The 21,913-nt window shown below is 42.1% G+C and overlaps 1 protein-coding gene across 2 annotated transcripts in view; it reads left to right on the top strand.

Moving 5' to 3' along the window:
- The window catches only part of ALG14 (ALG14 UDP-N-acetylglucosaminyltransferase subunit), a 607,683-nt gene that overhangs the window by 217,425 nt on the left and 368,345 nt on the right, over window positions 1–21,913 (top strand). For both annotated transcript variants that reach the window (XM_069641273.1, XM_069641274.1), the window contains exon 3: window positions 3,217–3,339. In XM_069641273.1, coding sequence (XP_069497374.1) covers window positions 3,217–3,339 — 123 coding nt within the window. The remainder of the gene's footprint in view (window positions 1–3,216; window positions 3,340–21,913) is intronic.

The raw sequence follows: 21,913 nt of genomic DNA, 5'->3' as shown, positions 1-21,913 counted from the left end.
TTCACAAGCCCTCTTCCTCATCTCAGTGCCAGTGTGGTGTGAATTCAGGGCAGTGTGCATAACTCCTCGTTTTTTTCTCCTCGTCCCAATCTTAAAGGGATAGTGCACTCAAAAATGTTATTATCTTAAAAGATGGGCAATAATAAAAAAAACATATATTAAACATATTTTTAAAGAAAGTTCCTATGTAAAATTTTGCACAAATAATGTTCCTTTAATTAAAAGCACTAGGAGGCATCCATTTTGTGAAATGGATGAGCCTCTTGTGCTTGTGTTAATCTCTGCCCTCACGGCACTAATGAAGCAAAAGCCACCTGCTGGTAGCTTTTATTACAGCAGCTTTTGCTTCATTAGTGCCAGAGAGCAGACTGGCAGGAAGGCTGCTGCAGTAAATGTTTATTTTCTTTTTGTATGAACCCCATGGCAATTATAAATACAACTGTGTTGTATTTATAACTGCAGCAGCTTAGATTCAAGGCGAAAATACCAGCATTTATAAATACAACGTTGTTGTATTTATAAATGTTGTGGTTTTCTTTTTAAGTTTCCCGGGCTCCTGCGGCCCGGGGTAGCTCGGGAAACTTAAAAAGAAAACTACAGCATTTATAAATACAACTGCGTTGCATTTATGAGTGCCGTGGTTTTTGCTTTCAGTCTCCCGGGCTCCCCAGAGCCGGGTGAGCCCGGGAGACTCAAAGCGAAAGCCACTGCAATTAGAAATATTATGATTTCCATGGTTTTCTAACCACGGCAATCATAAATACAAGTTTGTATTAATAAAAGCACTTCTGTGCTCTACTTAAGCAAAAGCTGCTGTAATAAAAGCTACCAGCAGGTGGATTTTGCTTCATTAGTGCCGCAAGGGCAGAGACACAAGCACAGGAGGCTCATCCATTTCACAGAATGGATGCCTCCAAGTGCTTTAAGTTAAAGGGGCTTAAACATGATTTGTGCAAAATTGTACATAAGAAATTTCTTTAAAAAATGTTAAATATATGTTTTTTTTATTATTGCCTATCTTTTAAAACAATCATTTTTTCAGTGCACTATTCCTTTGAAATGAAAGGACTGTGGGACATTGTGATCAGAACAGAGTGTCAATGGCTGACCGCCTACAAAACAAGGGGGAATATTGGATTCCCTTTGCCAATGGACGGGGGATACAATGCCTTACCCAGATGAGGATGAGTTTTCTTAATTGATCTCTTCCTCGTTCTAGTATAATCATGGCATCTGTGAGGCTCATTTTTAAAGGATGAAAAGGGATCAGGTTGACAGTAAATTACAAAAGCTGTTGGGACCGAGGGTTCATTGTCAAAAGGGAAAGGGGGCACCATGTCTCAGTTGTCCTCTTCCCCATTCCCCAAGTTCCCTCCACCCAGGTGTTCCTTCCTCGCATATCCACCCCCAGGGTCGGGATCCAAAAGCGATGGCCTTTCCCTGGCCACCGGAGTCGAGGATGCAGGGGAAAAAGAAGTGAGGACGCCCTCAGGTTCCTCACACCCTTCGCAGTCATTGGCCATATTAATGAAGGGGATAGTCAAATGGGAATTACTTCTAAATCCAGTTTCCCTCCCATCTGCTATGATGTCATCGTGGAGATTTGACATTAAAAATGTGTAACTTTCCAAGACGGCTTATTCTACACAGGTGATCATGTTGTTATTCAGTTCATTGGCCTCATGCAAATCAAATAATGTGATTATTTTTTTTCTTGCCACATTTTTTGGTGGATAAGTTAAGAATTTTGCCTTTTTACTCCATCTCAAAGTAACAGGTTCCCTGGCACGGATGCTAGGACATATGATTTACTGGCCTGCTCCATTTCTGTGTAGATTTTCACATTTGCCTAATTTACATAATTAACCTATATAACAGAAATTGTGTAACATTGATCTGATAGAGAGCTGTTTTTTTCTCCAAAAATTGATTCTCTAGGACAGTTCATTCAATAGTTACAAGCAAACTAATACTCCCTATCTAAATTTCACATACTGCAATATTTGATGTAATGCGAGGAATCACTATCTGAAATGCCATTTCCTAGATCATACAGCCAAATGGTGTAATTTCCGCTTGGAGGTGAGGGCTATGGTATTTATGGCCCAGAGCGTACTGTTGTCATGGTGCAAGTTCTTTGAATTTAGGTTACGAAGGCCATTTCTTTATGACATCACTCCTCCTTGAGTTTTCCAGCACCTCCACCTTCGTATGAAAATCTGGCCGATGCTAAGATGTGAGAATTAATTCAATCTATATATAAGGAAACTAACCCAAGCTCACAGGCAAATTAAAGTTCTAAATGGGGGTATTTGGCTTTATTGCAGGGCCTAAATCCTGTGAAGCAACTCCAGGCACAGTCGTATGGTTTTAAGGTTCAGCTTCAAAAGCTTTGAGTTTCATTTCCTTGGAAACGTCAGTCCCCCCCTTGCCTGTAGCTTGTTACTATGGTATGGGGAAGGAATACCATTTGGTTTCTAGGCCCAAAAGCAGGGTTCATTCACAAAAGTAATTTTTAAAAGACATTCTTCTTTTCCCCTTGATTTTACATTTCCACAAAACACAGCGACATTATACATTTCTAGGTTTCAAAATACTGATTTTTAATCCTATAAAAGAAATAAAAACAAACACCAGCAGGCCGATTGTGTCTGTGATATGATATGATGTGCAGTTCATCCCGAACTGGACTATTTTCCATTTTAATGAAAGTAGCTGGATACTTTTTGGTAACTGGAAGGATTTCTTGTCTTGGCTTTATCAGTTACTTTGGACATATGTAGATGGGCTGCTAACACTGCACATTTACTTGCATGCTTCTTTTCAGAAGCTGTGTGCAGGCTGCAACTCATGTGTTTGTGTTTAAAATGGCACTTTTCTTTCTTTGCATACTTTTCTTCAGTATAGACCTCTTTACACAGCCTAAAACCCTGCCCCTCCACTACAGTGTGATGATACAGCATGTACACCTTTTAGGCTTACATGGCTTGTTATTTACATCACAATTTTACACATAGACAATAATAAAGGGTGCTATGTTCAAATTGTAGCAGGCACACAACCAAGAACTGACCTGCTGTCACCATCACTGCCACACGATTGCATAAATGTCCTTATGTTGAGCCCTTAAATAACTAAAACATTGACTCCAGAATACGAAATGCAAGATGGATTAAACGTGTATGCAGTTATATATGTATCTTTACTTTCTTGCAGTATTCCATTCACCGCATTCCGAGAAGTCGTGAGGTTCTTCAGTCATGGAGCTCCTCCGTGCTGACCACCCTGCACTCCATGTTCTACTGCCTCATCCTAACCTTCAAGCTGAGGCCAGATGTGGTATGTATGCATTTTGTTGTAATTGGGGCTTCTTTTACTGAGAGCAGTTTTCTTTCTTTTCAATAGTAATGGGGTACATTAATGGGGTGATGGGGAGAAGAATCTGGCATTTGAATGCCACCGGCAAATGCAACGCATACGGTATTCCCTCCATTAAATAAAATACAAAAAAATAAAAAAAATAAAAAAATGGTTTGGTGAGAGGTACCCCACTTGCACTCCCCTTAACCCTCCATCCCCCACCATATAATCCCTGGTCCCTTATTCTCATGTACTGGGAGTGATAAGGAATGCCGCCACTGAATATTGCCAGTGGCTTTCAAACGCTGGCATAGTCCCCTAATAGCCTTTCTGAGGGCAGCTGTGAATATCGTAAAAGCTTTAGCAGGATTCATTTGTTTTTACAGTTTGTGACCTAGGATAGCTTGGTTGTTTAATAAATTGCCAGTTTTCCGTTCGATAGTACAATGTGGAAGGACGTATGGTATTTTTTTTAAATGTATTCTAAAGACAAAAGCAAACATCTGTTACAGAAAAAAAACGGTGAAGGTGGAAAAACCCACATTATGAACTGCATTCAAAATTAAAAAATAAATACTCTAATTTAATTAAAATCCATTGAAATCTGAACAAAACATTGTTTTTCATTGGTTCTCTTTTCTTTTCATTCAGAACATGTTGTGGGCTGTCACCATGGCTCAAGTGGAGGGTACACACGGGGGACATAGTCCCCCCACTTTTTTCAGGATTCCACCTACTTTTTTCAGAGGGCCCCTTCATATGCTAATTTCTGGTGATGCCACATTCGATTGGTATGTTAATGAGTCTCTGCGCCACTTTTCTTTTAGTACTTGACCCCCGGCTGCCATGAAGCATGTTACAACTGTAAAACGTATGTGTGATCTGGAAATCTTTAGAAACAATACTTTTCTTTCTAAAATATTTTAACCACTTACTAATTTTTGTTAATACACAAATACTGTTTTAATGAACAGTCGATGAGTTGGAGACTTGTACAAAGCTGTACCTCTGTAGGGCATGACGGAAGAGATGGTGATAGAGATGGAAGTGGACATGGAAAGAAAAGGGTAAAGCAAAACAGCGAGCCGGCGTGCGGGGTCAGTAATGGCAGAAAGGGAACTGGGTATGCCAATGGTCAAAAACCAGCACAGACGGTTTATGAAACGTCGCATGAGCGAGGAGAATTTGAGGAGGTGTGATGACTGGTAGGGCACGGACCATTTCCATCACCTTGTTTTGGATTCAATTACTGGCAGCTTTTTTGAGTAGAAAGTACGTTTCTTTTGATTGATTTATTAATGTTGTGTTGGATGTAAATCAAACCTTACATGAATTAAGTTAAAGCTTAAAAACACATTTCATACTTATTCAGAAATACATTTCATCGACCATTCAATTCCATACTTATTTATTCCATGGATGTTTAGTGCAAATAGTCGACTTTAAAGTAATCTGGTGCACATTCAAAGCAACTTGCTCGATGTCGAATTCAAGTTTCAGTTGTTCCGAAAAGGCTGCAAGTGCAAGAATTAACCAGCTTTTCCTTCCTGCCATAAGGCGACCCCAAAAGCTATCAGTAGAAAGAGTTTTAGGATTGTGCACAAATCCTCCCCAAAAACTGGTATTTGTGATTTAATGTGGCACTGCATTTGAGCATCCAGTGTTTTAACAATTTGACTGCCACTGGCCTCTTGCATAGATTACAAAAAAGTTTTAAATCTCATTTTATTTTGCTTCTTGCCCTGACTACTACCAGAGTCTAGCCCTCACAATAACGCTTTCCTTCGTGCACTGTGATTGCTTTGGTTACAATAATCTTATGTGCAGGAATGATACCTTTTATTGCATTCAATTCAGTCATTGACCACATTTTCTGTGGTTGTACCTGTTGCGTTATTATTTGTGTTTTGAGATAAAACATGATATCATTTTGCAGAACTGATGTCAGACTTATGCTAATATTACTGTAACATAGGGGTGTCTAAACACAATTTAAAAAATCAATAACTTGGTGACAAAAACATTTTGTGATGCAAATTATGCAATTCATATGGCAAATAATTAAATACAAGGCAGAGGCTGACCACTAATGATATACAGCAGTGGGAAATTACAATAGTTCATGGAAATAAATACAACAGAAAGACACAGTTGTGTATACAACATATGTTGGTAACATTATTGACAATAATCGCAATCCTAATTGTGTGAATTGTCACACTGCATAAAAAAACCTTGAAGGGTCACTTGTAGGTATCTAAATTCCTTACCATAAAATAGTTAAACCTTCAACTGTATGTCATGCATCGGATATTATTGCAATATTTCTTGTTGGCACTTAACTGTCGATACTGAATGTGTCCAACATGGGCATGTCCCAGTCCTAAAAGTCAATTAATTTTGGACAATTGTCAGGGGAAAACCTATGCTGCACTTTTTGGTCATGGTTAATGGGGTCATCTGATTGCTTCATCAGAGAATCTGCAACAAATATATGAATGATTGTAATTCTCTATTTTGGGGTGTATTCGTTTATTTATAGAAAGCACATTGTAGGGCTTTGTAGGGCTATTTCTTTGTTACCTTACTTCAACATGCCTTTCATATGCTTTTGCATATGTTGTGACGTTTCATTATGCAGAATTAAACCTGCCATATGTATTGGCTCCAGTTAATTTCAATTAGGCTGTATGACAAATGGAACACAATGTCAGCCTATTTTATGATTCTTGTAAGTAGCATACAAATGCTATCTAACAAATATAGAACCTTACCTTATTGCTATAATTCCATATTATAAACTTCCATTGGTTAGGAGTTGTTCTTGGGTACTGTGATAAATCTACTGTAGAACCCTTAGATAATGGGCAATCAGGCCTTGGCTCTGTCAATACCAGGTTAATCAGCTCCATAAAGGGTTAATTCTAACTTTCAGCTGAAGGTTATAATTGACAAGACTAATAACCAATCACTGCCTCTCATTCAAGTGACTGCAACTCTTTGTTTCCCTCTGGTTCCTAGGAGACGGAGGGGATTGAAATCCAAAGCGACAGTTACGAATGGGCTTACTGAGAGCTTCTGAAGGAGCCGAAGTTAAACTAATATACAAAGAAGTCAAGTGGTGCCGTTGCGCTTATTACAAGTTATGTTACTCTTTTGTTGAAGAGATCGACTCAATCGCTGTGTTTTTAAAGTTTGCTGCGGCCAATTTTCTGAAATTGACGTGATGAGGTTATTTGTCAAGCTTCCGAAACGCTCGATCAGATGAACGCAACGTTAGAAGGTGAAAGGGGGAGCAGAGCGGAGTTAAGGACTCGCAACCCTGTCAAGTCCACAACCTAGGGGCTGAGTTCCCTCGCAGTTGTTGCAAAACGATCGTCAGCTGGAAGAGGAGGGGGGCGGAGACGTCTCGTTATGCTGAACGTAATAACAGCTGATTAGAAGATTACGGGAGGGAAACTCTAGTCGAGCAGAACTCGACTAAGAAGCAAAGTAAAAGGTACGTGGGAGCCAGAGAGAGAGGGAAAAGTAAAGTGAAGAAGGGCCGTGAAAGTGCAAGTTGGTTTTAAGAGGCAGAGTGTCGTGTTATAAGTTGAAGACTGATTGATCAGAAGCTCAGAGAGACAGATTGATTTATTGAGAGGAGAAAAAGATGGTGGATACTACGAATTGGTGTTAGAAGTTAATTATTGAAGAAATAATTAAATAACATGCTACAAAAAGAGGAAACAAAAACCAAGTAAATTTTAAAGACTAAAGAAAAGCCAAGGAGAGTATAGTATGAATGTGTAACGCTCACCTGATTCTCGCAGAGGCGCCGGTCTTGACTGGGCGACTACCGTATCTTCAAAGGTGATGTGTAGCACCCGGTTGGCTCTTTGGGCTGGACCTCTGTGCACTGTATGCCTGACGTGTAGAGTAAGATGTCTGCAGATAGAAAATATGGGGTTAATGAACTGGGGTTATTGGGGTGTCCCTATCTCTTTCCTCTTCTCCTCTCCTGTAGACCCCCAAAGGTTAACGCTCTCACCTTAGGTAAGTGAATGCCGAGCTCTCCATCTGCCTCGGGGCAGGGTGCTGTAACCAGTTTCTTCACTGGATAGGTAGCGCAGGCCTCTTGACTTCAGAGGACTGCTGTCCGTCGTTTACTGCACGAACGGTAAGTTTCGAGTCATTCAAATGTCTTTAAAGTCTTTAGTAATGATGTCTCTTGTTTTGCAGGGTTCCGGCGATGGCGGATGACGGGCTGAAGTGAGTTGAAGATGGAGCCCGTGTGATGAATAGAAGCGCCTGGAAGCACGTAAGTAAGCGCTTGTTGCCTGCTTCACGATGCACTCTAACTGTCTTTTTATTTTGCAGGTACGAGTTCGGAGCGGCTGCAGGGTGCCGGAATACCCACTGGATTAGATGTGGAAAGGAGTAATGGCACGTGAGTATTAAAGTTCCCCAATGTCTTTAAACGCACCTTGTTTTGTCTTTCAGATGCGGGATGCAGCGCCGAAGGCCTCCGGAGCGTGCGAAGAGTTGGTAAGCTTTTGTCTTTCAGATGCCGGAATGCAGTGTGAAGACCTCCGGAGCGCACGAAGAGTAGGTAAGCCTTTGCCTTTCAGATGCCGGAATGCTAACCTGTTCTTTCTTGTCTTTATAGGTGTTGCTGAAGACTGGATTCAGAATGGTAAGCCTTTGCCTTTCAGATGCCGGAATGCTAACCTGTTCTTTCTTGTCTTTATAGGTGTTGCTGAAGACTGGATTCAGGATGGTAAGCCTTTTTCCTTAGGCCCAGGACCGGATGCAGAAGACACGATGAGCGTCCTGCTGCAGAGGTTGCAGAATAACGCAAAGCAAGATTCATCCACCGGGTGTGGTTTAAATAGCCTCCTGTAGTGCTTAGGTGTCTCCTTCCACAGCCACGCCTAGGTAAGAAAAGAGTTCCTGGTAAGAAAAGAGTTCCTGCCTTCCAGAAGAGTTCCAGTGTTCTGAATCTAGGGAGTGGCTCCAGCCCCACCCAACAGGAAAAGTAGTTCCAAACAGAAGAGGATCAGAGGCTCAACTGGCAGGCAAGTAAGCAGCATGGTCTGCTGCAGGTAAGTCCACCCAAGCATTATGAGCCCGGCGCTTCCAGCGCTGGGACTGGGCATATTTATGAGCCTGGTGCCACTGGCGCCAGGACTGGGTCCAAAAGGTTCCAATTGGGACTGGTTGGCACTCGTAACCTGGGTTATGGATCTGCTTCCAAGGGAGTTGGGAAAACCCTGACCTTTTGGAAGCAGAGATCATGACAGAATGAGAGCAAACTGTAAGAACTATATTCTACAGGTACAAAGACTACATAAACAAAAGTTACAGGAAGACTTGAAGATAAGGTAATAACAAGAGGAGACATTTGAAACTTGAGGAGATCTGAGCTAATAGAGACTGTAAAAAAAGACTTTGAGAAAGTGAGAGAACTTGTTAAAGACTTACCTGAAAGATCCAAGAGTGCTGTCTGAAGCTGCTTCAAGTCCAGGCTGTCTGAAGAGATGAAAACTTATCCTTTTTCTTAAGAGAAAAAAAATAGAAAAGAAAGTTATATTGAATAAAAGTTGTTTTCTGAAACAAAATAACACCTACTTCCAGGCTCAGCGTACTTATTTAATATCATAAAGAGAATACTCATTACAGGTACCTTTAATTTTTCTTAGCAACTTATGAATTTAAAGATATATAATTGCAAAAACATTTTTAACTACATTTTATTTGTTATTTTCCTATCTCAATTTCGAATTATGTGTACAGGATTTAGCAGAGTGGCATCTAGTTCTTGTAATGGTGCCCAGATGTGGTACCTTGAATGCGACCGTGTGTCAGGAGGTGCACAGAGCATCCTAGATCGGTGTGGGGGGCTGCTATGCTGATATAAATGGACAGGCAAGCACATACGGGCAAGAGGGTAAACACGAAGGAAGAACAGACAATTTAAATAAGAAGAGGAAGAAAAGGCATACTGAAATGGTGAACAAGAAGAGATGGGAACCATTTACTGGACAAACAATGAGGAATCCCACTAGAGGTGAAAACAAGTTGGACTTGAGACTACCTTCAGAAATGTGGGAAACTCAATGCCTCTGCAAGTTACATTGGTAGGTCAGAATCAGGAGACGGACACTGTGGCATTGTATTTGACTTTCCTTTATTATTACTCACAAACCGACTTTTTCTCTGAATCTAAAAATCTTGCCCCAACTCTACAAATGTTGATATAACTAAATGGAATACAAAAGAAAGTTGCTTGTCAGGATGTCTTTACAAAAGCCCAAGAAAAGTCCTCCATCCATAATCTTATGATGGCCTGAGTCCGTCCCTACCACTATAAAAGAAAACTTATAACTGCAACAAAAGTTCAATTAGGCCCTTGGCCCTGTTAAATGAATGGTGGCTGGTTTCTCACCCCCACCCTTATGTATCTTTCTTAAGAGATCTCCTATCCCAGGTGCAGTATAAGCCAGTCATTTGCAAAAGTTCCATCAAATCTGCATTCTCCCACTCGCCTTGGGGTTTTGTTTCTCTCTAGGTGCCTTGGGGTTTCAGTTCCCTCACCCCGCCTGCCTTGGGCTCTCGTCTTTATCACCCGTTTTGGGATTGCACTTCTCTTACCACCCTTTGGGTACTTTCCTGTTTCACACTGCCTTGGAGTTGTGCTTCCTTCACCATTCCTTGGGTCTTGTCTCGCTCACCCCACTTTGGATCCTTTCCACTGTCACCCTGGCTTTGGGCCGTGCTTCCTTCTCCCTTCCTTGGGGTTATATCAGGTCTCCCACTTCCACTGAGCATCTCTGTACCTTCAGTTTCATTGTGGTGCTCCTCAGGAGAGTCAGGAAGATTGGCCTACTCTGCAGTGCTTCTACCTCTTCTGCTCCCTTCGGGTGGGGTTTCTCCCAGTCTTCTTGCGGTCCTCCTGTGGGTTCCCGATGCCGACCTCTGGGCACACTATGTGGCGGGCACGTAATGCAGTTTGCTGCTTGTTTTGTTTGGGCGGTCCCGGCTTCTGCTCCTGCTGGGCGGTGGCATTCCACAGTCTCGGCCATGGTCAGGGCCTCCAAACCCCACACACACTGTGCCTCATCTGCAACGCCTCTGCGGCTGTCTCCATCTTTCTTCTCCAACAGCGATTGACGCTTTATCTTCCCTTTGGCGCGGAGATAGGACTTGCCACTGTGCTTTTGTTCCTGGTGCGTCGTGCATAACCAGAGGGCCAAACCACGCCGTCCATCCTTATTGAATGTTTCCAGTCATCATTTAGGTTAATTCCCATGTAGCCAACAAAGATGCTGGTTTCTTGAACATGGGGAGGATAATGTATATCCCTTTCTAGGGATCTCCTGTCTGCTAAGTGGGGGGCACCCCCAGTGAGATCCTGCTTGTCCTGTCCCCTAAGTGGTGTTAAGCTTAGCGGGCTCACTTCCCTAGTCCCAAAGGGGGTGACTCTCCCTAGGGGAGAGGGGATGAATTCCCTGGATTTGTCACATACCCCAACCGCTGGCTTTGGGCTTTCCTCCAGAGGACTGAGGATATAACAGGATTTTGCCCTTTGTATGCTCTATCATGAACCAAAATGTGTGTAGATCCTGAAACCACTGCATTACCCTGGCATTGGTGTCTTTTCTCAAGTACATCCATGCCAAGGTTGAGAGGTTGGGTCCTCACCCCACATTGGGGCCTCTCTTCTCTCACCCTGCCTTGGTGTTGTGCTTCCTTCACCCCCACCTTAGGGGCGTGTCTCTCTCACCATGCCTTGGGGCATTTCCTCTCTCACCTATCCTTGGGATCTCGTCTCTCTCACCCCTCGTTGAGGCCTTCCCCTCACAATGCATTGGGGTTTTGCTTCGTTCCCCATCCCTTGGAGTCGTATACGGTCTTGCCATCTCTCTGACTTCCCCGGAGCAGTCGCATACCTTTCGTCTCATTGTAGTGCTCCTCGGGAGAGCCAGGGAGGTCGGCCCACTTGGCAGCGATTCTCAGTCTTCTGCTCTGCGTAGCGCTAAAGGCAGGACACACCCTACCTTGCCACGGTCCTCCTGCTGCGGGTTCCCGATGCTGTCCTCTTGGCACTCCAGTTGGTGGACAGGTACAGTAGTTTGCAGCTTATTTTGGTCAGGCTGTCCCAGCTTCTGCTCTGGTCAGACTGGCAGCGTTTTGTGGTATCAGCCGTGGCCTCCACGGCCATGTACTCTCTGTGTCATCTGCCACACTTCCTCTTAATGCGGCATGGCATTTTATGCTTGCCATCAAGGTTGAAGCAAATCTTATAAGTGTTATTATGTGGCTAGACTGGCCTACATTGGTAGTGTCAGTGTGCATTTACTTCCTTACTGTGGCACGACATTTGTTACTTTTTACTTGGCATCATGGGTAAATCAAACATGAGTGTTTTACATGGCTAGACTGGCTTACATTAGTGGCGCCAATCTGGCCATATATTCTTTGTGTGTCATGACATTTTTTACTTGGCATCAAGGGTAAGTGTCATTTTGCGGTACACTGGCCTATGTAAGTATAGCCATTCTGCTACTTTCTTTCCCTGGCATGACATTTTCTTACTGCCTGGGAGTCCTTGTATGGTAATACTGGCATATATTGGTGCATCCTACACGGATATGTATGGGCACAGACAGCATCTTATAATGAGTAAATTGGACTGCCATTCTGCTTTTGAAAATGTTTTAATCAGGTCAGAGTTTGGATAAGATTTGTTTTTAAGAAGTTTGAATTTGGATTGTTCATTCTAAGAAGTTTACAGTTTTAAATAAAACAAACCATGTAAGTGTGCTCAAAATCCATAAGCTAAGTTTGGCTTAATGTTTTAGTAAATGATTGCAACATTTTAGTTGCAAACAAGTAAATGTATTTTAAAAAAATATTTTTCACATGGCCCAGCAAAGACTTAATCAATAGGAAATCGAGGTCTGAGGGTGTGGCTGTGGAAGATGGCCAAAGGGTAACTGAACCATTCTGTACCCAAACCTGTGCTGTAGACCCTGAGCTGTCAGAATATGGTTTGCACCAGGTGGTGAACTGGAATAGAGCCTGTGAACAGCCGGGGTGTGGCGCAAAGGAGAAACCACCAAAGGGGTGACCTCTGTGCTAGAATTTCCACAATTAGTGGCATCAGAATTGGATAGGCAGAACAGGAGGGCGACCTCCCAGGAGATGCAAGCAGCACCTCCTTTGTGGGTGTAGGCTGACCATGTGCTAAGACTGCTTGTCACCAGCGGCTCGGCCTGGCATGAGGTGAGGATGAGTGATGGGAGACCCTGGAGGCTAGGAGAGGAATGTGTCTGACACCCTAGAGGAGTAGCCAGTGGGAAACACAGACAATAGGGGAGATACATCCTTGTCTTGGATGAGGAGACTCGGGGGTGATTGGACCCACTCTACGACAGACAGAAGGAACATCTCTTCAGACCTGTAATGTGAGTTGGAGGTACCTTGCCGAGGTGCAGAAAGGGCTCCGGCTCAGCAAACACTGACCAGAGAAGGGTAAAGAGAAGAGTAGAAACAAGCTTGGTGTACATACAACTGTATTACTATGGTGTGACGCCATATGCATATATACACATATATCTTGCCTACTTGGTTTGCAGGACACAAAAAGGAACATATTAGGCGAGTCAGTAACCTTATCAGACACATCACAGTTATTTCACCTAACAACTACCTTAGTTGCACCTTCACAGTGAATGCCGTCTAGAATGGGTTATTACCCTCTGCTATTATGAAATAGAACGAATATGGTTGCTGGTAGCACAACTCACCCTGGCCACACTACCCACACATGTGGTACAACTACTAGCACTTTTGGAGGAGCACTCACAGAAACAATCCACTGTGTACGGGTTTTAGAAGACACATGATTAGATCCAATTTAACTTTGCATGAATAAAACCATGTGCACTATACCTGACATGCAGCAATTAACCATAATAGATGCACCAATCAAATGCAAGCTAATGAATAATAATTTTTTCATATCTACATATTTCTTCTCTTTCTCCCGTGATCTTGCCTTTTTTGGTATGTACTAATAATGTGCTCTCGTTTGACTTGTTATGTATTTTTTATGTTACTTATTTACTTTTATGTCGTAATTAAATGTATGAATTAACTATTGTGAATCAAACATTATCATTTGGGCCATTACTGTACAATTTGGTTTGAATATATGTATGTAAAGCCTTGAGAAAGACACATTGTTGAAACACGTGTTGGCTATTTTTATGCAAAAGATACTACCAGAGAATATCTCTTCAAGATTTTGGAATATTAATTCTATGGACATTGTACGCAAGAACTTTCTATAACTGTATTGGCCAAGCGTGAAGTGCAAGGAGCTTCTATATACGCTAGAAACAAGGAGGGACAAGAAGTATGACGAAAGCAAGGAGGAATGAAGTAAAATGGAGGTCAAAGCATGCAAATAGAAAGAAGGAGGAACTAGAAAGGGAAGAGAAAGAGAGAATAGAGTTCTGTGCTTTCACCTCGTGCCATACTCCTCTCGCTGGTCATTCTATCCATACAAATTAATGGATCTTCCTATCTACTAGCACTTAACCACACCTATTGGGAGGCGGCATTGTTCCTGCGACCAGAGAGACCTATGAGTGTGCTGGGCACATAACACTTACAGCAATATCAGTCAAACCATTCAGAAGATGTTCATAACATCTACAACAATGGTGGAGTCAGTAAACCAGCCAATTCCGCTTACAAAGGACGATCTACACCATTGTTTGTAAACATTCTAGGAAAAGATCAGTGTCCTTCCAATCACAATTCTGTCTTCTGACTGATGAACGAACAATAACCACTTCAGAGATTAGGTTGGAGATCTAATCACTGGGGGAAAGTGCGGCGAGCAACAAATCAACTTTGCAGAGATTAGAAACTCAGCAGGAAAGGCTTGTTAAAAGAAGGGAGCAGCTGGAGCACTTTTTCGTCAGAGCTGATCCTCAGATGTGAAGATTTGGAAAATCGTTTGTGGAGGGACAACTTCAGGATAAGAAACTTGAAAGAAGAAATGAAGGACTGCATGTGGGAATTCTTTGGTCACATACTTGGAAATAACAACCCTACAAAAGTTGTTATTGAGTGAGCACACAGAACAGGAAAGCGCAGTAAAGAGCTGGGAACATGTCCCATAGAAATTGTAGGAGAAATGTGTATCATACAATGTAAAGGATCACATCCTAGATGACGACAAACTCTCTGATTTGCAGGCTGAAAGCTACAGATATATCAGAATCCAAATCAAACAATGCTAGTTAGGATACATGAAATGTTGGATTTTACAAAGGAGCTTAATGCAATATTTAGTGCAAGGGGCTGTCTCCATCTGTATGCATTTTCAATTTGAAGGTCATTCCTACACCATTTCCCTCGTGAGCTAGGACTGCATGAGCATGAAATTAAATTGTAAAACTAGGAGCCATCACAAAAAAGTAGAGCTATCACGGATGAAAGATGAGCCCCAGAATGGATCATGTGACTTTACCCAATGGAAGAATCAGGGAAGTATAATTTCTACCACACAAAAAGTAGATTTCACGTTGATAGGATTTTTTTGCATATTTAATGTTCCTCTTTGGTTGCCATGCCCAGGGAGAGAATTCAGTTTGTTCCCTGTTTGGAATATTAATCAAGTTGGCAAAGTTGTCAAATATGCTTCGGAGGGATTTTACGGTTAATAGGTTACAAAAGTTCAATGTTGAGGGGAGGGTTGCAGTCCCACTGGGGTGCACTAGTTTTGGCAGGAAGATGCCTTTAACCCCACTCACACAGGTAGTTTCTCTTGCTGTCATTTCTCTGGTTTTCCAAGTGGTTCCAAAAAAGGGATTATGTTTACTTTGTCTATTTTTAATTTTTGAATCCTAATGAGTTTTTTATCTTTTCAAAATGTTATATTTTTTAATGTTCAATCTGTTGCATTTCTGGAACGAGCTACCAGGGGATGGGGTGGGTAATAGTATGTATGCGATGAAGCTTGAATTTCAATGATATACAGAAACGGGGCCATGTAGTATTCTCACACCCAATTACTACATTTATGTCATGGAATGTGAAATGATGAATATCCCTAACAAGAAGTCTGGGAATAAGTCGGACAACCTGCTAGAATTGCAGTCGAGAGGGGCTAGAACAAAAAACTATGTAGGAGAAATTGAAACGACACAAGGGCAGATCTGCTCGTCAGATCAGAAGAAATGTGAGGCATTGTGTACCTCTTGTAAACATTTATATTCGTAAGATAAAGCAAATTAGGCATAACAATTCTCTTATATAATGAAGGTAGGTCTACAGACAATAACTTCAACTCAGAGGGAACTCTTAGTAGCTGATATTAATGAGATTGAGGTACAGGAAGTGATTAAATCAGTCTCAATTAATAAAAGCCCGAGACCAGATGCTTTGACATGGTCTGTTTGTAAAATTGTCCTCATACTCAAGCCCAATCTTGACAAATCTTTTGAAGTCATTTAAAGAAGTGGGTTCATTTGTGAGAACTATGGTTGAATCTTGAATAATTGTTACATAAAAATGGCTAAGACCATAGGAAATGTGGGTCATATCATCCTATTGCACTGATCAACATATGTGCAAATCTATATACAAACATCCTGGCTTCCCGACTAGAAAACAGTATGCAGCACCTGACTGAACCTGATCAGTTGGACTTAATGAAAGGCCATCTGAACGTCCATAATATATGTAGTCATCCATTTGATCGAGACCATACAGTGTAGACAAATACCAGCCATATTATTAATATTGGATGCTGAAAAATGTGTACATTTTTGTTTTCTACTTATAGCTCTGGCGGTCTATGGATATTGCAACATTTCTCTAAGCATGATTGAAGCATGCTACAAAAACCCATCATCACGAATCGCCCTAAATGGGCTCATTTCGAACCCCTTCCAGTAAACCAAGGGGCACGAAGCAGGGGTGCCCTCTTAGGCCCCTTCTTTTTACCCTATCCCTGGGTCAGTTGGCAAATACAATTAAGAAAAGGCCCCACAATCAGGGTATTATTTTGCAAAAAACTAACATAGCTTTGCCTATTTGCCGACGATATTCTACTCTCACAGTCAAACCCTATGCAATCACTACTCCACCTACTGAAACAACCGGAGCAATATCAAAGTGTAGCAGCCTTTACAATTAACACACACACAAATCAGAAATTGTTAAATTCATCACTAGCCCAGGATCAATTTCAACAACTTGCAGAGAAAAAGCCCCCCTCAGTCTAATGATTGATTACATACCTATTTGGGTGTACTCTTCACATCGAAGATTGATGCTTTACATGCAGCAAACTACCCCAAGCTCCTGACACAGACTAGTACTGATTTAATTAAATGGCCAAACCTAGTGATCTTAGTTGGGCCATATTGAATAAGTAAAGATGAATTATCTTAAACAAATTCCTTTATTTATTCCAGGCTCTGCCATTCATAATCCCAAATTCGTCTTTTAACCAATTTCCCCAAAAATGCACTTTTTAGGGGTTAGGGGGGACAAAATACAGAGTTTCTAAAGATATATTGAAGGCTTGAAGGCCCTGAAAGATAATGGTGGGTTGGCATCCCAGGGCTTTGCAATGTGTGTTACAATGCAGCACAGTAGTAGTAGAAGTTGTCATTTGTATAGCGCCTTTCACCATTGGTATGGTCCCAACATGCTGTAGGTTGAACGCTTTCGGGGGACAGAAGTCCAGGTATGGAAAAGTCATGAGGGAGGTTTAGAATGTGTGTGCATTTTAGCCAATACAAAGCTAGGTAGGGGTGGCCAAGTCCCTGCTTGACATCCATGTCGAGCTGGCATGTGGATGGGTGCTGAGAGGTACTCTGGAGAGCAAACGAGAGCTGGAGAGACATTATGTGTGCAGCTAGACCGAATGTATATATTATGTTCGAAACCACCTGTGTGACACCAAAACAAAATGGTCTTGGATGGATCACTCTGTTGCGGGGACCTCCTTAAAACTATTTTCTGTTTACATAGAGTGGACAGGCCACCCAACACCTAGCTAAGTAAGGTGACTGGTACACTTCAGGTCTGGGATATAATTTAATGTAAATTGGAGATCACATGTTTTCCCCTTACCACTAATACTGATTTACTTCAATGTAAATTTCACGGCAACCCTTATAGTTCGATACTTTCAGCGATGGAGACATGGGGCTTGTGCAATAACATATGCTCAATGTTGATAAGGTGAACAGTTAAGTCTTTTCAAACTTGTAAAGATGAATTTGAGATTATGTAGGTTCGAAAATTATCAAATAAGACATTGGGTTATGCAACCTACAATTAAAAAGGCACCCTGTAGACCCATTACCCCAGTTGAGTTTCTGAAACCACATATGTATGCATCAAACAATTACTTTAGCAGGCCTCACAAATTCTTAAAAATCCCAGCAGACCTGCAGGTCGAGCTGCATAGTTTACCTACTCAAACTAAGATAAATGCATTTAACCCATAGTGATGGGTGACAAATAATGTACCAGTGCTTTAAAATGGTGCATCTCACCATAAAACCACTTCATATTTGGCTCATTGCTGTCACACCAAGGCCAGCCACGCACAGGGAAACTTTTTTATTGCCATTAACTCCAAACAAATTTGATTTTCAGTAGATGTCAAATAAGTTTCAAACATCCTGGTACTCACCAGCAAGGTCGAGTACTGTTTAAATGGTACTTGACCTTCATGAAATCTCCTCTACTATGAGTTGGCAAGTAGATTTTGCGAGCCCTGCCTTTGAAGATTCTGTAGAACTCTGAAAGAAGCTGAACAGTGCCCTAGGAGGAGCTTGTTAGGCAAAGTTTGTATGCAGTACCCTCTGGGAACACTACAAACAACTCTGACTACAGGTATAGGAAACCCAATCTTTGGTATAAACTTGTACTACACAGTTTTGGTAGCGTGTTGAGCAGCCAGGCTTATCTCACGAGGGGTCAATATGAGCTGTAGTGGAGTTACACAGAGATTTACAGTTACAAGTATTCAAATAAACTCTTACACTCAAGGTTTCTTGCATAAACAATTATTAATTTATGTATCAGTCAGATTAAGCCTTCTTCAGAGGGGAGAAATATAATAGAAACTCTCAAATACACTTCATGAAATACACACTCTTAATATCTCTAGATACCCTTTTGGGATTGCCCACAGACAGTACCTACCCCCTCAGGTGACTTCAATCGCTAGGGTGCTGCGGACATCAATATATCACTGTTGCATTTAGGATCATAAAATAATAAGTCAAAGGAAAAGAGTATTTAGAACAAACGAAAGACCACAAATATTCTTAAGCAGGCACATACTTTTCGATCCCCCAGGAAGAGTCATTCAGTACAATAGGTTAGGCCAAAGTCAATGGGCAAAAACTCTTATATAGGATGAAGCACTTCTGGTAGGTTTATGGAAAAGTCTTTGCACAATGTTTTAGAAGTCTTTCAAGAAAAGAAGAATCAAATGTAGGGCCACAAGCTGATTAGACTTGTGAGTAGTAGATGATGCAAGCAACTCTGCAGCAAGAGGCAATTTCTCTTAGACATTGTACAGTACCTTTCAAAATGAAGAAAAGATACAGAAGATGACTCCGGTTCCTATGCAGCTCTGCAGATCTCACTGTTCCTGGGCCTCAGTCGTGGGAACAAGAGGGAGGACGTCGGGGGACTTCTGCACTGCACTGGGACGGTCAAAACTCGCAACCCGCAAACTTCACTTTCAAAGGCTGTTCAGTGTTTCAGCTCCTCGCGTCTACTGAAAATAGCAACACTGCAGTTCCTGGCTGTCGAGAGGGACTTTACTTGGTTCTGGGGTCCCGCACTCTGTGAAGGGGACCCAGGCTCGGTCAGACCTGCTTCCTGGGAGTCCAGTGGATCTTCCTGGAGCTGGAGGCCAGCTTAAAAGCAACGCACACAATCTGGTGTTCCTCTCTCTGGCTATACGGTTTCCACCAGCAACTCTGTGGAAACTCAACCAGCTCCGAGATGGATGTCCAGGTAGCTTAATTTGGAGTTGATTGGTCCCACCAACTCAAAGGGAGAAGTCGTCCTTGCAGGGGCTTCTCTGTCGATACGAATTTGGAGTTTCAGCACAGCAGCAGGGCTTCACCGGGCAAACTAACGGTCCAGGAGTTGTAGCAGGTGTCCTCTTCAAGTTCTTCTTCGGTTCCTTCGTCCAGACTCTGCCTTCCAAGCTAAAAGCCTCGCTTTTTATTCAGTTCTCTCCCATTCATTCCAGCCTAGCTGTCAGTCATGCAGCAAGGTGACTGTCCTTGCCGGCCAGCCAGCTGGCCAGTCACCACAGAGTGCATTTGGGTCTCCTAGGAGCCTAAGCACAGGGAGTTTCAGGCACCTCCCTCACTTCCTGCCTACCCCTGACACCCTGGACCTAGAGGCAGGCTTCACTTGTGAATCCCGCCAAAGGCAAAGTGAACAATGGGACCAAACCTGGTTTGGCACGCAGAGTAAATCTCAAGAAGGACCTTTCCACAAAGAAATGGTGAAAAAAGAAGACCGGGACATTTTGACAAAAATGGCACCCTTGGGTGCTTTAATGCAGCTGCGAACGCAGCCCGCAGTAAAGGCACACCACGGTAGTTAAAACGAAACCACTGCCACCAGCCATTGAGTGAGGAAAGGGTAACATAAAATATGTTAAATGAGAAGCTAGACAAAGGGGATGCTAGGTTACCCCTCCCGCACCCTATTGTAAGATAGTGTGTGCTGGGTCTAGAAAGTTATAAATGTAAGTAAAGTCAATTTCAATTTGCTGCCCTTGGAAACAGTAGTTTAACCAAGAGAAGGTATGTAAACTTTTGGGAAATCAGAGACTTCCCTGTGTCACTGTACTGAAGGTGCTGTGTGACACAATGTAAAAGATGTTGCCTATGGAGTCAGACTCCATAACCAAAAGAAACACAGTGTACAAATCACATTAAAATACATGAGAGAGTGTTAAAAAAAATCAAGTCCTCAAAATCCAGCAAAGTTGCTGGGGGTCTTTAAAGTGGAGGGAATTAGTGGAGGGAATTAGCACATTTCTGAGAATTCTCCCTAATGGAGCTATATGAAACAATAGTGGAAAATGTTGAATGCAAGGTTCTCAGATGAAGAGTAGCAAGAACTTTGGAAAGATTGTGTCAATGCAAGTCACGGAGGCAAACTTTGAGCTACCCTTCAAGTGGATTCTAACTCCATCTCTCTGGTGGTGAGGGAGGTACAGCGGTGGTGGCCCTGTCCATTGCTATTGCAGTGCCCTTAGAGACCCCAAAATCTTGATCCTGGGGATGCAAGACTCCAGTCTGACATCATTTACCAACAATGAATGGTACATTCTACACACATTAACCACAGCAGTGAAGATGCAGATTGTGGATTTTGGAAGAAGGATATACTCCCCTCTTATGAACAAGGAATGCACATACTTTGGAATTGGTATCCTTTGAGCAGGTTTAGTATGACTTTGTGTTATTGTTCTAAGTCATTGAGGTGAGGACATATGGGAGAGGGCTTAGTTGCTTTTAGTGGCCAATGCAACTATACTTGTTACTGGGACCTTGACTTTAAGAGCATTAAAACTAGTTAGCATTCTTCCTTGACCAGAGAGGTGACATGATGCGGTCTATGCATTTGTTGGCACCTTGGCTTTCTCTGTGCACAGGTTTATACTTAATCTCTAATGGCATATTCTGTTCAACCTCCCCTTTTTTCTTCCTCCTTTTATTATATTCTATGTATTCAAGTTATGCTCATTTATTTGACTCAGCATTTTTCTGGACAGACCAGAGGCTTCTGTGGCTATTATACCTTTCTCAATGGATTATTACGATGAATTTAAAAAAAACACTATTTTTAAAAAAGAATAAAATCAGAAGATTAAGTGTATCTTTTCTTAAATATTCACCTAAGATTAATTGTGACCTATGATTTAACCCACAGTCTTGTTAGACTTCATTCTCATCCTTTATGTCCTCTTTGTGGCGTCCTATGTTCACTATACTGGTGAGAATCTTGCCTGGGGAATAAATTGGCCAAGCCATAGCCTCCAGCACTGGGGGCAAAGACACAGGAGAATGTAGTAGTTGCACAGGGCCATAACGTGGGAGAATTGTAGTATCATTATTACAAAAGTCCTAAAAGAATTTGCCCATTCTGTGAGGACCCAATGAAGGTCATGAAGTTATTGTGTTGCAGCTATTGTGTGTGTTGCATCCCCCAAATCATGGGGTCCAATAAACAATGAGCTCCTGCAGTCTGGCTATCTTAAAGGATCTTCCAGTCAGTAACCAGAGCTGGCATTTTTTACCCCTTCAGATGGGAGGCGTTACCTTGAACCTTTGCACTAACCAGGTTCTTATTTACCATACGAGAGATGGAGGGTCCTGATTAAGGTTTTGAGACCTTCCTTGATGAGTTTATGGTGTGAGTGGAAGTGATAATTTCTGGGACATCACCTGGGGAGGTAATCTCGCCCCCTAGTAACTTCAAATGGGGAAATGAC

This window comes from Ambystoma mexicanum, chromosome 1q, assembly GCF_040938575.1.
Source record: "Ambystoma mexicanum isolate Mex_15411 chromosome 1q, UKY_AmexF1_1, whole genome shotgun sequence".
Lineage (NCBI taxonomy): Eukaryota > Metazoa > Chordata > Amphibia > Caudata > Ambystomatidae > Ambystoma > Ambystoma mexicanum.
Note: the sequence above shows the minus strand (reverse complement) of the source record. Positions and strands in the feature narration are given on the sequence as shown.